The 21,865-nt window shown below is 41.7% G+C and overlaps 1 protein-coding gene across 1 annotated transcript in view; it reads left to right on the top strand.

Annotated features, from left to right (window-relative positions):
* The window catches only part of LOC141257868 (sodium-dependent serotonin transporter-like), a 188,122-nt gene that overhangs the window by 86,711 nt on the left and 79,546 nt on the right, over positions 1–21,865 (top strand). The window contains exons 4-5 of the mRNA XM_073672880.1: positions 12,901–13,039; positions 21,127–21,261. Of these exons, the coding sequence (XP_073528981.1) occupies positions 12,901–13,039; positions 21,127–21,261 (274 nt within the window). The remainder of the gene's footprint in view (positions 1–12,900; positions 13,040–21,126; positions 21,262–21,865) is intronic.

Genomic DNA, 21,865 nt, shown 5'->3' with positions numbered 1-21,865 from the left:
TTTAATTTTGCCTCTTGGCAGCTTCCCGTACGAATTTTCTTCTTGTCTTCTTATCAATTTTTGAGGAACGTCTAGTTCTAGATAATGTCACTTTTGTGTCAAATTTAAGCCACTTCTTGAGGACCACCTTCACAGTGTTCCATGGTATATCTAATGCCCTGGAAACATTTTTGTACCTCTCTCCTAACTGATAACTTTCAAGAATAAGATCCCACTGCTGTGTTGTAAGCTATTTACGGACCATGTATTTTGCTATAAAATGCAACTAAGAAAAGTTGCTAGAGTTGATCAGAATCACTTTAAATGATGGCAGCTTTATACTGACTACATAGTTACATAGTTACATAGTTTATAAGGCTGAAAAAAGACAGGCGTCCATCCAGTTCAGCCTATTTCTTGTGCACTGCAGCTATTCCGCAGCGTTGATCCAGAGGAAGGCAAAAAAAAAAACATGCGGTATAGGCCAAATTACACTCATTGAGGAAAAATTCACTTCCCGACTCCAATCTGGCAGTCAGATTAAATCCCTGGATTAATTAACTATCACTAAGCATAAGATGTTATTTTATTGTTCTCAAGAAAGGCGTCCAGGCCTCTCTTGAACTCATTAAGTGAGTTGGACATCACCACTTCCTCTCCCAGAGAGTTCCAGAGTCTCACGGCTCTGACCGTAAAGAATCCCCTTCTCTGCTGGTGCAGGAACCTCCTTTCCTCCAGACGCATAGTGTGCCCCCTCGTCTTTGTCACCATCCTTGGTATAAACAGGTCATGGGAGAGATCTCTGTACTGCCCCCTGATGTATTTATACATGTTTATGAGGTCTCCCCTAAGCCTTCTCTTTTCCAACCATTCCCTTTATTACCTTAGTCGCCCTCCTTTGTACCCTCTCTAGCTCCAATATGTCTTTCCTGAGCACCGGAGCCCAGAACTGTGCACAATATTCTAAGTGCGGCCTTACCAGCGCTTTATACAGATGAAGAACAATGTTCTCATCATATGCCCCTATTCCTCTTCTGATGCATGCCATGACTCTATTTGCCTTCGCAGCTGCTGCCTGACACTGGGCACTCCAATTTAATTTGTTGTTAACCAAGATGCCCAGGTCCTTCTCCATGTCAGATTTCCCCAACGGTTTCCCATTTAATATGTATGGGTGACTGCTGTTTTTCTTTCCCATGTGCATGACCTTACATTTAGCGACATTGAACCCCATTTGCCATTTTTTGGCCCAACTCCCCAATTTATCTAAATCCTCCTGTAGCTGTGCCCTATCCTCATCTGTATTAACTACTTTACAAAGTTTAGTATCATCTGCAAATATTGCTATTTTACTATGCAACCCTTCCACTAGATCATTAATAAATATATTAAATAACATAGGGCCCAAGACAGACCCTTGAGGCACCCCGCTAGTAACCCTGACACACCCTGAGCTTACTCCATTGATAACCACCCTCTGCTTTCTATCACTCAGCCAGCTATTTACCCACTTGCACACATTATCCCCCAGACCAAGCATTCTCATTTTATATACCAACCTTTTGTGTGGTATGGTATCAAACGCTTTGGAGAAGTCAAGGTATACAACATCCACTGACTCTCCCCGGTCCAGCTGTGAGCTCACCTCCTCGTAGAAGGCCATCAGGTTTGTTTGGCAGGAGCGATCCCTCATGAATCCATGTTGATATGGAGTTAGACAGTTATTATCATTAAGATATTCTACAATGGCATCTCTAAGAAATCCTTCAAACAATTTACCCACAACAGACGTTAAGCTTACTGGTCTATAGTTCCCAGGGTCACTTTTAGACCCCTTTTTGAATATTGGTACCACATTTGCTTGGCGCCAGTCTAGTAGGACAGTCCCTGTCCATAAAGAGTGCTTGAATATAAGATACAGCGGTCTGTCTATCACATTACTTAATTATTTTAGTACCTGGGGGTGTATGTCATCTGGGCCTGGTGACTTGTCTATTTTGATATTATTTAGGCGTTTCTGAACTTCCTCCTGGGTTAGGTGGGTGATATTTAGTGATATTTAGTGATATTTAACGTGTTTAAATGTAATTGACTAATTTTGAACAAAACGCACCCCCAATAAAACTAGGGAGATCACACTTATGCAACTGCATTATTTTAGTTTTGTTATTTTTTATTTCCACTCTGTATATGTATACAGTAGGTGAAATAAGTATTGAACATGTCACCAATTTTCTTTGGAAATATTTCAAAAGGTGCTATTGACATGAAATTCTCACCAGTTACCAGTTACCAGTAACAACCCATCCAGTCCACACCGGTAAGGAAATCAAACCATAGATGTGCATAAATTAAGTTATGTGTAATAATGAGAAATATTTAGATAAGCCTGAGAAATACTGGGAGAATATAGTCTAGTCAGATGAGACCAAAATTGAACTCTTTGGATGCCATAATACACACCATGTTTGGAGGCCACAAGGCACTGCATATCACCCCAAAATCACCATATCATAAGTGAAGTTTAGACATGGGAACATAATGATGTGGGACTGTTTTTCAGCATACAGCACTGGCAGACTTTGTATAATTGAAGGAAGAATGAATAGACAAATGCACAGAAAATATTCTTGATAAAAATCTGCTGCCCTCTACAAGGATGATGAAGGTGAAATGAGGGTGGACATTTCAGCAAGAAAATGATCCCAAACACACAGCTAAGAAAACTCTAAATTGGCTTCTAATAAAGAAAATAAAGCTGCTAGAATGGCCCAGGCAATCACTTGACCTGAATCCAATAGATCATAGAATCATAGAATCATAGAATCATAGAATGGTAGAGTTGGAAGGGACCTCCTGGGTCATCTGGTCCAACCCCCTGCTCAAAGCAGGATTCACTAGATCATCTCAGACAGATGTCTGTCCAGCCTCTGTTTGAAGACGTCCATTGAAGGGGAACTCACCACCTCTCGTGGCAGCCTGTTCCACTCATTAATCACCCTAACTGTCAAAAAGTTTTTTCTAATATCTAATCTGTGTCTCCTCCCATTTAGTTTCATCCCATTGCTTCTAGTCTTTCCTTGTGCAAATGAGAATAAAGATGATCCTTCTACAATGTGACAGCCCTTGACATATTTGTAGACAGCTATTAAGTCGCCTCTCAGTCTTCTTTTTTGCAAGCTAAACATTCCCAAATCCTGCAACCGTTCCTCATAGGACATGGTTTGCAGACCAGTCACCATTCTGGTCGCTCTTCTCTGAACTTGCTCCAGTTTGTCTATGTCTTTTTTAAAATGTGGTGCCCAAAACTGTACACAGTATTCCAGATGAGGTCTGACCAAAGAGGAGTAAAGACCAATAATGACTTCACGTGATCTAGACTGTATGCTTCTGTTAATACATCCCAGAATTGTATTTGCCTTTTTTGCTGCTGCATCACACTGTTGACTCATGTTCAGTCTATGATCTATTAGTATACCTAAGTCTTTTTCACATGTACTGTTGCTTAGCTCTATTCCTCCCATTCTGTATATGCTTTTTTCATTTTTATTGCCCAGATGTAGTACTTTGCATTTTTCCCTGTTAAAAACCATTCTGTTGGTTGCTGCCCACTGCTCCAGTTTATTTAGGTCTTTTTGAATCCTCTCTCTCTCTTCTCTAGTATTAGCTATCCCTCCTAGCTTTGTGTCATCAGCAAATTTAATCAGTTTACCCTCAATTCCTTCATCTAAATCATTGATAAAGATGTTGAACAATACAGGTCCCAGGACGGAGCCCTGTGGTACCCCACTTGAGACATTCATCCAGCTGGATGTGAAGCCATTTACAACCACCCTTTGAGTCCGATCACTAAGCCAGTTATGAATCCACCTAACAGTTGCCTGGTCCATTGCATACTTGGTCATTTTTTCAATAAGGATGATGTGAGATACTTTGTCAAATGCTTTGCTGAAGTCAAGATATACTATATCTACAGCATTTCCCTGATCCACCCAGTCAGTGATTCTGTCATAGAAGGAAATTAAGTTAGTCTGACATGACTTGTTAGTTACAAACCCATGCTGACTCTGGTTAATCACTTCATTCTTATCCATGTACTTACATACATGTTGTTTAATAATTTGTTCAAAGATCTTTCCTGGTATAGAAGTCAGACTCACCGGCCTATAGTTCCCTGGGTCCACCTTCTTCCCCTTTTTGAAGATAGGAACAACATTTGCTCTTCTCCAGTCTTCTGGGACTTCTCCTGTTCTCCAAGAATTTTCAAAGATTATGGAGAGTGGTTCTAAAATTTCTTCTACAATCTCCTTCAGTACTCTGGGGTGTAATTCATCTGGACCTGGAGACTTGAACTCATTTATGTTAGCTAAATATTCCCTCACAATCTCTCTGTTTACTGATAACTTGGATTCCTCTATTCCTTTAAAAGGACAGTGAAGATCAGTTGATGTTACATTTTCTTTCTGAGAGAAAACAGATGCAAAATAGGAATTAAAAAGTTCGGCCTTCTCAACATCCTCTCTTACCATTTCTCCATTTTCATCCTGTAAAAATCCTATAGCATCTTTGACTTTTCTTTTACTTTTGACATACCCCCAAAATCCTTTTTTATTGCTTTTGACATCTCTTGCAAGCCTTAATTCATTGTCAGCTTTAGCTAACCTGATACGTGCCCTACAGGATCTGCAGACTGCATTATAATCTTCTTTAGATATGCCTCCCTCTTTCCATTTAATAAACATTTCTTTCTTTCTTTTTAGCCTGTGTTTAAGTTCTGTGTTCATCCATCCTGGTTTCCTTAAATGCTTCCCATTTTTCCTACTTTTCGGGATTGTTAACGATTGTGCTTTGAGAATCTCATTTTTAAAAATTTCCCATCCTTCCTGGACATTTTTGTCCTTAAGGACATCCAGCCATTGGATCCCTCCTATTCTCTTTCTGAGTCTCTTAAAATCTGCCTTTCTAAAATCTAACCTTGAAGTTTGAGTCTTCACATGTCTTCCTCCTCTAGTTATCCAAAATTCTATAATAGCATGATCGCTGCCTCCTAGGGTCCCAGCCACCTTTACCTCCTCAACCATTTCCTCCCTGTTTATAAGAATTAGATCCAAAGTAGCAGATCCCCTTGTTTTCTCCCCTACCTTTTGGAAGATAAAGTTGTCAGCAAGAGAGGATAAGAATTTGCTTGACCTGTTAGTTTTACTTGAGAGAGATTCCCAACAAATGTCTGGATAGTTGAAATCTCCCATGACCACTACGTCATATTTTTTGGAGAACTTGGTCATTTGATACATAAAGAGTTCATCCATATCTTCAGCTTGCCCAGGTGGCCTGTAGTAAATGCCTACAATGGTGTCCTTTCCGTTGTTCTCTCCTTGTATTCTTACCCAAACAGTTTCCACAGAACTCCCAGTCTCTGAAGCTTCAATCTCTGTGCAGATATACGCTTTTCTAACATACAATGCAACACCTCCTCCTCGTTTATCAAGTCTGTTTCTTGCAAATAAGTTGTATCCTTTTAGCCTTTTATTCCAATCATGTGTATCGTCCCACCAAGTTTCAGTGATTCCAATGACATCATATTCCTTTTCCTGCATTAGTAGTTCCAATTCTCCTTGTTTGTTGCCCATGCTTTGTGCATTTGTATAAAAACATTTTAGTTTGTGATTGGTTTCTCTTCCTCCCATATTTTTATTATTTCGATTTTTTTGTCTTTGTTCTTCTTTTCCACTTCCAGTAGCAGAGATCTCAATAGTATTTGTCAGCTGTATGGCTTTTTCTGGCCTTTTGCTTCCACTCCCACATTGTTCTAGTTTAAAGCTCTTCTGATGAGTGTAGCAAGGCGACTTCCAAATACATGTTTTCCAGTCTTCGTAAGGTGCACCCCATCTCTAGCAAGTAGTCCATCGTATAGGTAATTCATTCCGTGATCCAGAAATCCAAATCCTTGTTGACGGCACCATCGACGTAGCCAGTTGTTCACCTGTAGAATCTTATTCCACCTCATTGTTCCATGGCCATCCACTGGGAGGATGGATGAGAAGACCACCTGCGCTCCCAATTCTTTCACTTTCTTGCCTAAGTCTTCAAAGTCACTGCAGATGGTTTCCAGGTCCTTTCTTGCGGTGTCATTTGTCCCCACATGTATTAGCAGGAATGGGTAGTGATCTGTAGGTCTGAAGAGTCTTGATATCCTGTCAGACACATCTTTAATTTTTGCTCCTGGAAGACAGCACATTTCTCTTGAGGTTATGTCTGGTCTGCAGATAGCGGTCTCTGTTCCTCTTAACAGGGAATCCCCCATGACCACCACTCTCCGTTTTTTCTTCACAACATTCTTCTTTCTCCATCCAGGAGGATTCTGAGGGCTTACAAGGTTATTCATTGCTGGCAAAGTCTTATCTTGCTGTATTTCTTCATGGTTCTCCTGTGTGAGAGCCTGGTACTGGTTCCTGAGCAGTATGGGTGCTGACTGCCTCTCGATCCTCCTGCTTCTGTGGGTCACATGCTTCCATTCCTCTGTTTCGTCAGGTGCAGTTCGAATTTCTTCTCTTTCTGAATCATGAAGAGATAATTCTGCTCTGTCTAAGAACTCTTCACCTTCCTTAATGATTTTCAAGGTAGTTAACCTCTCTTCTAGATTTCGCAACTTTTCCTCCAACAGGGACACAAGCTTGCATTTCTGGCATGTGAAGTCTGGCTTTTCCACTGGCAAGTCTGTGAACATGTAGCAGGATATGCAGCTCACCAAATGGCTCCTGGACTCTTCCATGTTCTTATTGTTAATGTTCTGAAAACAGTGAAAAAAGCTTAAAAAAAAAGGTTCAAAAAGCTTCAAAATGCGCGCGCCGGTAGGCGCGCGGTTTACCGATGTCCTTTTTTCAGCTCCAACAGCCAAAATCCAGTGTTCTTTGAGCTCGCGGAGACTCTTCACTTACCCCAAAATGCAGTGGGAATATGCAAATTATCTCCTCAGGACTCCTCCCCTGGTTTACCGATGTCCTTTTTTCAGCTCCAACAGCCAAAATCCAGTGTTCTTTGAGCTCGCGGAGACTCTTCACTTACCCCAAAATGCAGTGGGAATATGCAAATTATCTCCTCAGGACTCCTCCCCTGGTTTACCGATGTCCTTTTTTCAGCTCCAACAGCCAAAATCCAGTGTTCTTTGAGCTCGCGGAGACTCTTCACTTACCCCAAAATGCAGTGGGAATATGCAAATTATCTCCTCAGGACTCCTCCCCTGGTTTACCGATGTCCTTTTTTCAGCTCCAACAGCCAAAATCCAGTGTTCTTTGAGCTCGCGGAGACTCTTCACTTACCCCAAAATGCAGTGGGAATATGCAAATTATCTCCTCAGGACTCCTCCCCTGGTTTACCGATGTCCTTTTTTCAGCTCCAACAGCCAAAATCCAGTGTTCTTTGAGCTCGCGGAGACTCTTCACTTACCCCAAAATGCAGTGGGAATATGCAAATTATCTCCTCAGGACTCCTCCCCTGGTTTACCGATGTCCTTTTTTCAGCTCCAACAGCCAAAATCCAGTGTTCTTTGAGCTCGCGGAGACTCTTCACTTACCCCAAAATGCAGTGGGAATATGCAAATTATCTCCTCAGGACTCCTCCCCTGGTTTACCGATGTCCTTTTTTCAGCTCCAACAGCCAAAATCCAGTGTTCTTTGAGCTCGCGGAGACTCTTCACTTACCCCAAAATGCAGTGGGAATATGCAAATTATCTCCTCAGGACTCCTCCCCTGGTTTACCGATGTCCTTTTTTCAGCTCCAACAGCCAAAATCCAGTGTTCTTTGAGCTCGCGGAGACTCTTCACTTACCCCAAAATGCAGTGGGAATATGCAAATTATCTCCTCAGGACTCCTCCCCTGGTTTACCGATGTCCTTTTTTCAGCTCCAACAGCCAAAATCCAGTGTTCTTTGAGCTCGCGGAGACTCTTCACTTACCCCAAAATGCAGTGGGAATATGCAAATTATCTCCTCAGGACTCCTCCCCTGGTTTACCGATGTCCTTTTTTCAGCTCCAACAGCCAAAATCCAGTGTTCTTTGAGCTCGCGGAGACTCTTCACTTACCCCAAAATGCAGTGGGAATATGCAAATTATCTCCTCAGGACTCCTCCCCTGGTTTACCGATGTCCTTTTTTCAGCTCCAACAGCCAAAATCCAGTGTTCTTTGAGCTCGCGGAGACTCTTCACTTACCCCAAAATGCAGTGGGAATATGCAAATTATCTCCTCAGGACTCCTCCCCTGGTTTACCGATGTCCTTTTTTCAGCTCCAACAGCCAAAATCCAGTGTTCTTTGAGCTCGCGGAGACTCTTCACTTACCCCAAAATGCAGTGGGAATATGCAAATTATCTCCTCAGGACTCCTCCCCTGGTTTACCGATGTCCTTTTTTCAGCTCCAACAGCCAAAATCCAGTGTTCTTTGAGCTCGCGGAGACTCTTCACTTACCCCAAAATGCAGTGGGAATATGCAAATTATCTCCTCAGGACTCCTCCCCTGGTTTACCGATGTCCTTTTTTCAGCTCCAACAGCCAAAATCCAGTGTTCTTTGAGCTCGCGGAGACTCTTCACTTACCCCAAAATGCAGTGGGAATATGCAAATTATCTCCTCAGGACTCCTCCCCTGGTTTACCGATGTCCTTTTTTCAGCTCCAACAGCCAAAATCCAGTGTTCTTTGAGCTCGCGGAGACTCTTCACTTACCCCAAAATGCAGTGGGAATATGCAAATTATCTCCTCAGGACTCCTCCCCTGGTTTACCGATGTCCTTTTTTCAGCTCCAACAGCCAAAATCCAGTGTTCTTTGAGCTCGCGGAGACTCTTCACTTACCCCAAAATGCAGTGGGAATATGCAAATTATCTCCTCAGGACTCCTCCCCTGGTTTACCGATGTCCTTTTTTCAGCTCCAACAGCCAAAATCCAGTGTTCTTTGAGCTCGCGGAGACTCTTCACTTACCCCAAAATGCAGTGGGAATATGCAAATTATCTCCTCAGGACTCCTCCCCTGGTTTACCGATGTCCTTTTTTCAGCTCCAACAGCCAAAATCCAGTGTTCTTTGAGCTCGCGGAGACTCTTCACTTACCCCAAAATGCAGTGGGAATATGCAAATTATCTCCTCAGGACTCCTCCCCTGGTTTACCGATGTCCTTTTTTCAGCTCCAACAGCCAAAATCCAGTGTTCTTTGAGCTCGCGGAGACTCTTCACTTACCCCAAAATGCAGTGGGAATATGCAAATTATCTCCTCAGGACTCCTCCCCTGGTTTACCGATGTCCTTTTTTCAGCTCCAACAGCCAAAATCCAGTGTTCTTTGAGCTCGCGGAGACTCTTCACTTACCCCAAAATGCAGTGGGAATATGCAAATTATCTCCTCAGGACTCCTCCCCTGGTTTACCGATGTCCTTTTTTCAGCTCCAACAGCCAAAATCCAGTGTTCTTTGAGCTCGCGGAGACTCTTCACTTACCCCAAAATGCAGTGGGAATATGCAAATTATCTCCTCAGGACTCCTCCCCTGGTTTACCGATGTCCTTTTTTCAGCTCCAACAGCCAAAATCCAGTGTTCTTTGAGCTCGCGGAGACTCTTCACTTACCCCAAAATGCAGTGGGAATATGCAAATTATCTCCTCAGGACTCCTCCCCTGGTTTACCGATGTCCTCTTTTCAGCTCCAACAGCCAAAATCCAGTGTTCTTTGAGCTCGCGGAGACTCTTCACTTACCCCAAAATGCAGTGGGAATATGCAAATTATCTCCTCAGGACTCCTCCCCTGGGGATTTGCACAAAGTGCTGTTGTAAAGCATTGTGTGCTATATGTGAATAGTCATTGGTGTGGTCCCAGGCTCAGGAGTTATCCTAGCTTACAAGCGAGTTTGAGTAGCCTTCAGCACATGTGCAATGATATACTGGCTTTTTTTTGCATATTGCACATGTTCTGAATGTCACTGGAGCCTGCAAATTAGGACTGTACAACTGTTCCTGAGGTTTGGACCTCCCCAATGATTATTCACAGGTACTGCTTCTGACTTTATAACTTTTCTTTCATGCTAAAAATGACACTTTAAAGAGTGATATAATTCTGTTATTATCCTGTATAACACTAAGGCGTGAGGTATTGGGCATATATGATGAAATCTTCCCCCCTTCCCTCGTGGCCATTTTCTTTTTTTTGCACTCTTGTCCTTCTTTTCAGAGCCTTAATGTTTTTATTTTCCCACCAATATAGCCATGAGCTTGTTTTTTTTGGTGGAACAAGTTGTGGGTTTCAATATTCTGGAAAAAAAATTCTTGAATATGACATATTGAAAAAATTACACCTTATTCACCCTGTGACAAAAAAATTACCCATTATTCTGCGAGTCAGTATGATTTTGGCAATACAAAATATGTATTAGTTTTTTTTATATTTTACTAAATTAAAAAATATTTTTTTTTTATTGTTCCATAATTTTTTTTACAGGGTTGACTTTTTTTTGACAGGGATTTTTTGACAGAGATTCCACAGGCAGATAGACACGAGGCGGAAACAGTCAATGGATTATTTATTTCCTCCAATATGGCGGGAACTTACAGTAGTTTGGAAACTGTTAAACAGTATGGAACAGAGTAATCACAAGTAAATTATACAATACGAAATACATAATAGATCTTAGAGTTCAATTTGAATGACAGAGAATTCTCTTAGGAATTATACTTGTGTCCCTCTGACAGGGGTGGTACACCCATTCCTGTGAGAGCTACTGTGTTGGCTCCTCCTGAAGCAATGGCCTTAGCGAGGGTCACCGGGTTTTTCCGCTAGGCCGCAAGTCCTCCTAACAAAGTCTACCAAAGCACGTTGAGCCTTCTACTCTCCAACTGACCGCCACCCTACTTGTTGTCCTAGCCCAGGTTGACCCCTGTACCATACGTCAGTGATGGAAGTGACGGTCCAGCTCACTCGCGTCTTCCCTCCACCACCGCAGGCATTCTCTGGTCAAAAGTCTCCTCACGGATCTTTGGTGCTTAACTAACGGCAGGTGTCTCCCAGGTCTGAGGAAAAGAGAGCTGGGTTCCGGCTCTTGACAGGCGTTGTCTGGGCTCTGGATCTTGAACGGTGCAGGTCTGAGATTCGGGCCTTGTCTGGCATGGCCTGGGCTCCGTGTCTTGATTGGGTCCTTGGGTGTGTCCGCAAGTCTTTATCGGCATAGTCGGGGCTCTGGATCTCACTTGGTGCGATCTCGGTCCTGTCTGACAGAAGCCAGAACCCTGCAGGCACACGCTTCCCGCTGAGGCCTGTCACTCTAGCTACAGTGTCTTCTCTTGTGCACATCTGCACGTCTCTCTTGGCACCAAACCTCGCACCGGTTTGACGCGCAGGCACTTTATATTCAGGAACTTCGTCACCAGAGGCACCTGGCTGGGTGTTGCATTTGAACTCGTCCCCCCTGCAACTCTTCTTGTTCTGGTTAGTTCTGCATGGTCCTGTCTGGACAGTAGGTGGCAGTCTCCTCGCATTGTCGCCTCCTCCTACACCATTTTGGAGTAGTTCAAATTCAGACTTAGTTATATCACAGTCTGAATATGGATGCCGATGCACAGACTGGCTTGACGTCTCCTGACACAAACTCACCAGCCTTGTAGGCATATATGAGGCTGTTGAGTTCAGGTCAGTAGACCCATAGCCAGTGTGTACTTTGCTGTCCATACATGGATGATGACATACGGACATCTGAATATGGCCTTATACTCATCCTTATGACAGTGTGTCTTGATTCCAGTCTTTCACATTGCCAGATATGAGTCAATGGATGTAAATGCTTATTTTTTCTCTGGCTGGGTCCTACAAAGCAGTTGGAGCATGACTGCTGATTGGCTGAGGTGCAGGTGCAATGCTGCAGCTTCATAAAATTTGCAGCATCTTTCATCTGTACTACTAGAATCTGTTTTCACGATGCCTATTGTTATTGACTGTGTAAGTGTGCAGAAACCGCCCAGCCATCAACAATATGCAATCAATATGCAATCCATTTCTAATTATACAGCTATGAATCTGCAATTATACAGTTCATGAAGCTGCTGCATCACTGCCGAGCCTCTGTCGCTTGGTAGCCTCACTTCATGGGGCTTCAGGTTTGACTGTGTCTGATTACTATTATCTTCATTAGTCCAGTCTGCAGAGTGATGATATTCAGTCCCTATATGGTGGTAATATTCTCTGACAATATGTGATTTTTTTTGGTGATCCTGTAATATTATTTATTCAGCAACAGTGTGGTAGTGGTATTCAGTAACTACATTGTGGTATTATCCAATTCACTGTATTGCGGTGTTATTCAGTTGATGTATGACGATGCTATTCATTTTCTGTATGGTGGTATTATCCAGTCATGATCCAGTGGTATTATTCCGTCACTGTACAGTTGTGTTATCCATATTATAGAATGTTATGTTATCCTGTCATGATATGGTGGTGTAATTCACTATCAGTTTGATGGCATTGTCCAGATTCAATGTGGTGATGTTATTTAGTAAAAGTATGGCGGTATTATCCAGCCATGGTAGGGTAATAATATTTAGTAAGTCTGGAGTGCTCTGTTTCCATGGTCCTGCAGTGAGAAGGAGTGGGGGACATGAGACCCCTGTTCTAGTAATGGATGGTGGTTGTAGACAGAGCTATTATACATTCAATACCTATCCTATGGATACATGTTAATAAGTGTTACTTGTGGGGAAAAAACATCAGGTAAAGAAAACCTTGTAGTCTTTAATCTGCTATCTGTAATCTGAGAAGGTATATTGCCATGGCTGAGTGTCTCACTCTATTATTTTATATATTAGTAGCTAAAACACAAGAAAAAAGACAATCAGAATACAGTTTGTAATTGTGTGAAAGTGTGTGGCTTACACATTGTGTATCATTGTGTTGTTGCAGGAGGCACGTTCTGGGCATCCATGAAGCAGATGGTTTAGATCACGTTGGAGGGATCCGGTGGCAGCTCCTTGTCTGTCTGTTTCTCATTTTTACTATTGTTTACTTCAGTTTGTGGAAGGGCGTGAAAACATCTGGAAAGGTAAGCTGTATTATATACCTCTCCAACACCTTTGTTCTTGTGTACATGGAGCATTTTCTTTTAAAGGGAATCTGTCACCAGGTTTTTGTTACCCCATTTGAGAACAGCATAATGTAGGGGCAAAGTCCCTGATTCCAGCGATACTTCACTTACTGGGCTACTTGAAGTTTCATCTGTGTCAGATCTACTAATTCTCTGAATGCTGAGCTGTGTATAACCCCATTCTCACCACTGATTGGCAGCTTTATGCCCATATACAGTGTACACAGAAATCTGCCAATCAGTGGTGAGGGCAGAGTTATACGGAAATTATGAATATGCTTGACTACCTGGCAGCAGGTTTACTAGTCCTATAGTGATAATCTCCTGCTGATAAAACAGTGATTTTATCAAACTACACCAAGCAACCCACTGCTGGAATCAGGGTCTCCGCCCTGATATCATTCTGCTCTCAGATTAGGTGAGAATGCAGCACACAGAAGAGTCTGTCTGATATATAAAGTACAACTCACAAAGTCATATGATAGTCACAGTAAAAATGTGAAAGGTACATAAAATGTAACTTACTCTATACTAAATGCACTTAAAATACGGCCACAATATATTAAAGAAAAGTTGGTAAGATCATCAAAAGTTTTATCTGTCACCTAACGAGACGCAGGAATTATAATATCCTAATGGTATCTAACAGAAGTTAGTTAACCCCAAATCTGTTAATATCCTTTAACATATCACATAGTAATCATAAAGCAAAAACCAAGTATGTAAAAAAGGAACAATCTCACCCATTCAGTTGATCAATATGGTAGGATATGTAGATACCAATAATATTGGAATCATCCAGAGGCACTCAAGTAGCGGGTCCTATAAGTCCCAAAGACATGGTGCTGCCTGGCCCTAAGGTCCCTTTGACGTCTGCCCTAATCAGAACAGTGCACAGCTATCCCTGCCAAAAATATTGCCCTACATGTTCCCTATGTGCTTCCCAAGCACCTTGATCCCATGAATGGGTGAAATCGTTCCTTTTTTATATACATGGTTTTTGTTTTATGATTACAATGTGATATGGTAAAGGATAGTAACAGATCTGATGATACTACCCACTGTTAGATGCCACCAATTTGTCCTGACTCTATTTGTCGCTTATGCTCATTAGTTGGGGTATATCAGTTTGTATATGGTCTGACCACTGTCATGATCATCTTTAATCTTTGAGTCAATTATATGATCCTTAAAGAGGTATTCCCATCTCAAAGATCCTATCCCAATATGTAGTAAGTGTAATAATAATAATATTTGCAAATACCTCCAATTAGAAATTTAGTTTTTCTGATTCGCTATGTCGCTTACCCCATGTGCAGGGCATTGCAGTAGCTTAGGAATCCATGGTTACTACCACTCATATAGTTACAGTTAGTTGTTAGTGGTCGCAACCATGGATACCTAAGCTACTGCAGTGCCCTGTACATGGGGTAAGCGACATAGCAAATCAGAAGAACTATTCTACTTTTCTAACTGGAGGTATTTGCTAATTTAATTATTATTATACCTTCTGCATATTGGGATAGGATCTTGAAGATGGGAATACCCCTTTAACTGTTTGTTTAACATCTGCATACACTGTAGTGTTTTACAGCTAATTAGATTACCCTTTTGAGATTCACTCTTAGACTGCTGATTGGTGTAGATAAGAGTCCTATAAGAAGAATTTGAACCTTTCAGACATTAATTTTATATACTTTTGATATGCCATAAATGTCACAGAAGGTCATACCCTTTTAATTTTTTGTGTGGCACCCGGATTGTTTCAGATTGACAATGTGGGCCTTGTACCAAAATAAGGTTGTGCACCCCTGATGTAGATACCTTGTACCAAAATAAGGTTGTGCACCCCTGATGTAGATACCTTGTACCAAAATAAGGTTGTGCACCCCTGATGTAGATACCTTGTACCAAAATAAGGTTGTGCACCCCTGATGTAGATACCTTGTACCAAAATAAGATTGTGCACCCCTGATGTAGTTGGTGACTTGGATCTAATCAGAGTCCCTATAGCAAAATTTCCTGAAATATTAACAAAAGACTCCAGAGTCTGGTTTGCGAATCTGACAATATAACATAAAAATGAAATAATACTAATTTTACAAATGTTTTAGAATTAGCACACATGGACATGGACAAATAGAAAATAATTATAGAATTTTTTTAGGGTAATATAAAGGCAACCTTGTGCCATTGTGGAGCCCTATCATTTAAATAATTGTATGTGTTTATTGACATAACATATATAAAATGCTGTGCAAAAGTTTTATTCAGGTATGGAAAAATGCTGTAAAGTAAGTATGCTTTAAAATAGAACTGTTAATAATTTATTTTTATCAATTACCAAAATTCAAAGTGAATGATCAAAAAAAAGAAAACTAAATCACATCACATTTGGTGTTACCCTTTGCCTTCAAAACTGCATCAGTTCTTCTAGGTACCCTTGCACACAGTTTTTAAAGGAACTCTGCAGGCAGGTTGTTCCAAATGTAAGGGGGATGGACGCCACCACCCCTTTAAGAAGGACTTTTCCTTGTTATTATTCCCACATGCATCAGTAGTTGTCCCTGTGTGAGTGTAATGTCTAATGTAATGTTGATGCTTTTATGTGTTCTCCCTGTATTGTACAGTGCAGTAGTTGCCTAGTTACAGCAGCATGGCAGAGCTGGCCAGGGGGAAGAGCGTAGCAGGGAGGAGCAGAGGCAGTGAGCTGAGAGACAGGAGACAGGAAGTCAAGGAGCAGTGTCTGGGCGGCCATGCCCAGGACAAGGTGTCAGTGAAGAGCTCCAGAGAAAGGGAGCTTGTGTGAAGACGGGGGTGTCCCCGCAAAGAAGAAATCGAGGCAGTGGGGCCGTAAGCCCACGAGTGAGGACCTGCTCGTGACAGGTCAGGACCGAGGACAGGTCGAGGCAGTGGGGCCGTAAGCCCATGAGTAAGGACCAGTGATGGTGTAAATGCACTCAGAGAAGAGGCCAGTACACGAGACATCAAGGGTCCATGTGAGTACCAGAGAGTCCGGCAGCCAGAGACCTGAGCCAGGGTTAGAAGGTGCGCGGGAGAGAGAGAGAGTGCCGGCAGCCCTCAGCAGGAGCTGAGGACCGAACAGAGGCTGTGGAAAAGGGATGTACATATATATATATATATCTGAGTAGCACAGCGAGAGAGAACAGGGACTGTGGAAAAGGGATAGGAGCCTTATCCGAGTAGCACAGCTTCCCTAGGACAAGCGGCAACCAGGACAGAGGGTGTGCTGAAGGTGAAAGTCTGCCTGCTGTGATAAACTGAGTCGGAAAGTAGAGAAACGGCTTATTGTCCCTGCATAAGACCTGGGCCTGAGAATATCTGCTGCACCTGCCTGTACACTGCAATCTGTCAGTAAAGTTGGTTTTATTTAAAAGCACTAACTCTATCCGTTTATTCTTGTGCGAGGTGCCGGGGTGCTCGCTGAAGGTTGCTCAGTAGACTAGCCCACGACTACGACCCCTTGCCACCTCGTTGCACAAATATCTTGGAGAAATAACCACATATATTCTATGGATGATGACTTGCACAAATCCTTCTATCTCTTCATATAATCCCAGATAGAACTGGATAACATTTAGATCAGGACTCTGTGGGGACCATATCAGTATTTCCAGGACTTTTTGTTCTTCTTTACACTGAAGATACTTCTTCATAACATTGGCTGTATGTTTGGAATCTTTGACCTGCTGCAGAATGAATTTGGAACCAATCAGATGCCTCTTTGATGGTATTGTATGATGCATGTGTCTGCCAGTATGTCTCAGCATTGAGAATACCATTAATCATGACTAAATCCCCAATTTTCTGAAATGCAGTCCCAAACTTGCAAGAAACCTCTCCATGATTCACTGTTGCTTGCAGACACTCATTATTGCATCGTTCTCCAGCCCTTCAGTAAACAAACTACCTTCTATTATAGTCAAATATTTCAAATTTTGACACATTAGTGCAGAGCACCTGCTGTTGTTTTTCTGCTCCTCAATTCCCATGTCTCCATGGATAGTTGAGTCACTTGTTTCTATGTCAATGGTATGGCTTTTTGGCCACAATTCTTCAATGAAGACCACTTCTAGCTGAATAGTAGATGGATGTACAGGTGCTTCTCACAAAATTAGAATATCATCAAAAAGTCAATTTATTTCAGTTCTTCAATACAAAAAGTCAAACTCATATATTATATAGAGTCATTACAAACAGAGTGATCTACAGTACAGACCAAAAGTTTGGACACACCTTCTCATTTAAAGATTTTTCTGTATTTTCATGACTATGAAAATTTTACATTCACACTGAAGGCATCAAAACTATGAATTAACACATGTGGAATTATATACTTAACAAAAAAGTATGAAACAACTGAAAATATGTCTTATATTCTAGGTTCTTCAAAGTAGCCACCTTTTGCTTTGATGACTGCTTTGCACACTCTTGGCATTCTCTTGATGAGCTTCAAGAGGTAGTCACCGGAAATGGTTTTCACTTCACAGGTGTGCCCTGTCAGGTTTAATAAGAGGGATTTCTTGCCTTATAAATGGGGTTGGGACCATCAGTTGTGTTGTGCATTTGTCTGGTGGATACACAGCTGATAGTCCTACTGAATAGACTGTTAGAATTTGTATTATGGCAAGAAAAAAGCAGCCAAGTAAAGAAAAACGAGTGGCCATCATTACTTTTAGAAATGAAAAATTGGGCAAACTTTGAAAGTGTCCCCAAGTGCAGTTGCAAAAACCATCAAGCGCTACAAAGAAACTGCCTCACATGAGGACCGCCCCAGGAAAGGAAGACCAAGAGTCACCTCTGCTTCTGAGGATAAGTTTATCTGAGTCACCAGCCTCAGAAATCGCAGGTTAACAGCAGCTCAGATTAGAGACCAGGTCAATGCCACACAGAGTTCTAGCAGCAGACACATCTCTTCAACAACTGTTAAGAGGAGACTTTGTGCAGCAGGCCTTCATGGTAAAATAGCTGCTAGGAAACCACTGCTAAGGACAGGCAACAAGCAGAAGAGACTTGTTTGGGCTAAAGAACACAAGGAATGGACATTAGAGCAGTGGAAATCTGTGCTTTGGTTTGATGAGTCCAAATTTGAGATCTTTGGTTCCAACCACCGTGTCTTTGTGCGACACAGAAAAGGTGAACCAATGGACTCTACATGCCAGGTTCCCACCGTGAAGCATGGAGGAGGAGGTGTGATGGTGTGGGGGTGCTTTGCTGGAGACACTGTTGGGGATTTATTCAAAATTGAAGGCATACTGAACCAGCATGGCTACCACAGCATCTTGCAGCGGCATGCTATTCCATCCGGTTTGCGTTTAGTTAGACCATCATTTATTTTTCAACAGGACAATAACCCCAAACACACCTCCAGGCTGTGTAAGGGCTATTTGACCAAGAAGGAGAGTGATGGGGTGCTACGCCAGATGACCTGGCCTCCACAGTCACCAGACCTGAACCCAATCGAGATGGTTTGGGGTGAGCTGGACCGCAGAGTGAAGGCAAAAGGGCCAACAAGTGCTAAGCATCTCTGGGAACTTCTTCAAGATTGTTGGAAGACCATTTCCGGTGACTACTTCTTGAAGCTCATCAAGAGAATGCCAAGAGTGTGCAAAGCAGTCTCATCAAAGCAAAAGGTGGCTACTTTGAAGAACCTAGAATATAAGACATATTTTCAGTTGTTTCACACTTTTTTGTTAAGTATATAATTCCACATGTGTTAAATCATAGTTTTGATGCCTTCAGTGTGAATGTACAATTTTCAAAAAACACCTGCAAAGGCTTCCAAAGCGTTTAAAAAGGTCCCTTAGTCTGTTTCAGTAGGCTTCACAATCATGGGGAAGACTGCTGACTTGACAGATGTCCAGAAGACCGTCATTGACACACTCCACAAGGAGGGTAAGCCACAAAAGGTCAATGTTAAAGAAGCTGGTTGTTCACAGAGTGCTGTATCCAAGCATATTAATGGAAAGTTGAGTGGAAGGAAAAAGTGTGGTAGAAAAAGGTGACAAGCAACCGGGATAACCGCAGCCTTGAAAGGATTGTCAAGAAAAGGCCATTCAAAAATTTGGGGGAGATTCACAAGGAGAGGACTGCTGAGTCATTGCTTCAAGAGCCACCACGCACAGAGGTATCCAGGACATGGGCTAGAAGTGTCGCATTCCTCGTGTTAAGCCACTCATGACCAATAGACAATGCAAGAAGCGTCTTACCTGGGCCAAGGAGAAAGAGGCCTGGACTGTTGCTCAGTGGTCCAAGGTGTTGTTTTCAGATGAAAGTAAATTTTACAATTCATTTGGAAATCAAGGTCCCAGAGTCTGGAGGAAGAGTGGAGAGGCACACAATCCAAGCTGCTTGAGGTCTAGTGTGAAGTTTCCACAATCAGTGATGGTTTGGGGAGCCATGTCATCTGCTGGTGTAGGTTCACTGTGTTTTATCAAGACCAAAGTCATGGCAGCAGTCTACCAGTAAATTTTAGAGCACTTCATGCTTCCCTCTGCCGACAAGCTTTTTGGAGATGGAAATTTCATTCTCCAGCAGGACTTGGCACCTGTCCACACTGCCAAAGTACCAATACCTGGTTTAAAAACAACAGTATCACTGTGCTTGATTGGCCAGCAAACTCGCCTGACCTTAACCCCATAGAGAGTCTATGGGGTATTGTCAAGAGGAAGATGAGAGACACCAGACCCAACAATGCAGACTAGATGAAGGCTGCTATCAAAGCAACCTGGGCTTCCATAACACCTGAGCAGTGGCACAGGCTGATCGCCTCCATGCCACACCGCATTGATGCAGTAATTGATGCAAAAGGAGCCCCGACCAAGTATTGAGTGCATTTACTGAACATACATTTCAGTAGGCCAACATTTCGGATTTTAAAAACATTTTTCAAGCAGTTGTTATAAAGTATTCTAATTTACTGAGATAATGACTTTTGTGTTTTCATTGGCTGTAAGCCATAATCATCAACATTAACAGAAATAAACACTTGAAATAGATCACTCTGTTTGTAATGAATCTATATAATATATGAGTTTCACTTTTTGTATTGAAGAATTGAAATAAATTAACTTTTTGATGATATTCTAATTTTGTGAGCAGCACCTGTAGCTGGCACCCACTGCTTACTGCCTGTTTCTGAGCTAATTATATTGCTGGACATCTGATTTAGAAGGGAAATCAGCATGATATGCCTTTCGCCTGCTGCAATAAGTTTCTTTAGCCGACCACTGCATCTATGGTCTTCAAAGTTTCCCGTTCCCTGGTGCTTCTTAAAAAGGGCTTGAAGATAACATCTTGAAACCCCAGTTTGCTTTGAAATCTTTGTTTGGGAGAGACCTTGCTGATGCTGAATAACTAACTTGTGTCTTGTTGCTGTGCTCAGTCTCACCGTAGTTAATCACGTGTGACAGGAAACTGTCTTCCATAACCTCACCTTTTGTAGTAGAGTTTGGCTGTTCTCCACCCGGTTTTAAAACTCCTGAACAGCTGTTTCTGTTGATGCCTGTATTTCAACCTAGATATGAAAATGATGTAAATGATCACTTATTTGGTATAATTGGTTATTCATACACCTGACTATAATCTTAAAAAATCCCTGTGTAGAATAATTTATACTATTTTGAAGGCAAAAAAAGGGTGGTCACACCAAATATTGATTTTGATTTAGATTTTTTTTTATTTATTTGCATTTTAATAATTGATACATAGAAGCAATATACAAACAATTTTATTTTTTAATGCATTCTTTCTTTGCAGCATTTTTTTACATCTGTCTAAAACTTTTGCAAAGTAGTGTATGTAGCTTAAATAATTGAAATGAAGAGAATAAAATCTCTAATTAAATAATAAAGCTACTAGGAAGGGCTGATGTGAAGTTTATGAGGGGTAAGCAGTGACCTACCAATAGAGAACTGAAAAGATATCTTGATGTTTGTGCCATAGAAAAAACTACTGTGAAGAGAAAGAGAAATGGTCCTGTAAAATGTCAATTCTACAGTTACACCCACGGCTTTGCCTTCCAGGTAGTATGGGTGACAGCGACTCTTCCCTATGTGGTCCTTCTAATACTCCTGATCAGAGGTGCTACATTGCCCGGAGCATGGAGAGGAATCCTGTTCTACCTGAGACCCAACTGGCAGAAGTTGACAGACACTGCAGTAAGGAACAAAATGCCATAAATGTGAACATACTGTTTGTAAGCACAAACACATTCTTCTCCTAGGTGAACCATACACAAAGTAATTTTTCTTAGCAATATGATTGAATATCATATATATATATATATATATATATATATATATATATATATATATATATATATATATATATGTATGTATATATATATATATATATATATATATATATATATGAATATTTTGTTCACAGCAAATAGGTCATCAGCTAGGTCTACCATTAACTATAATGCAATTCAGAATGCCCATACTAAAATATCACACCACACAATTGCTTATATACAGATTGTGAATTATAGGGATTGTATGGTTATCCGCTAGCTTCCTGGAATTCTGACCTCAGACTGTGACCTGACTACGCCTTTATCTTACCCCTCTGTTTATGACGAGCTCTCTTTTTATCTGACCCTGGATCTCTTGATTACCCTGTCTCACCGCTTGTCCATGAGTCAGCGTCACATTATGACTGGCCTTATACTTTTTTCCCCACTAGTATGGATTCAATTCGTACACTTTACAATCAGGTGGCGAATCTGACCCAGATGATTCTGGATCTGGCCAAGGAGCA

Source organism: Phyllobates terribilis, unplaced genomic scaffold (assembly GCF_046119375.1).
Source record: "Phyllobates terribilis strain yellow unplaced genomic scaffold, ASM4611937v1 Scaffold_1__5_contigs__length_1240528914, whole genome shotgun sequence".
NCBI classification, from domain to species: Eukaryota; Metazoa; Chordata; class Amphibia; order Anura; family Dendrobatidae; genus Phyllobates; species Phyllobates terribilis.
This window is presented reverse-complemented; position numbering and strand designations above follow the sequence as displayed.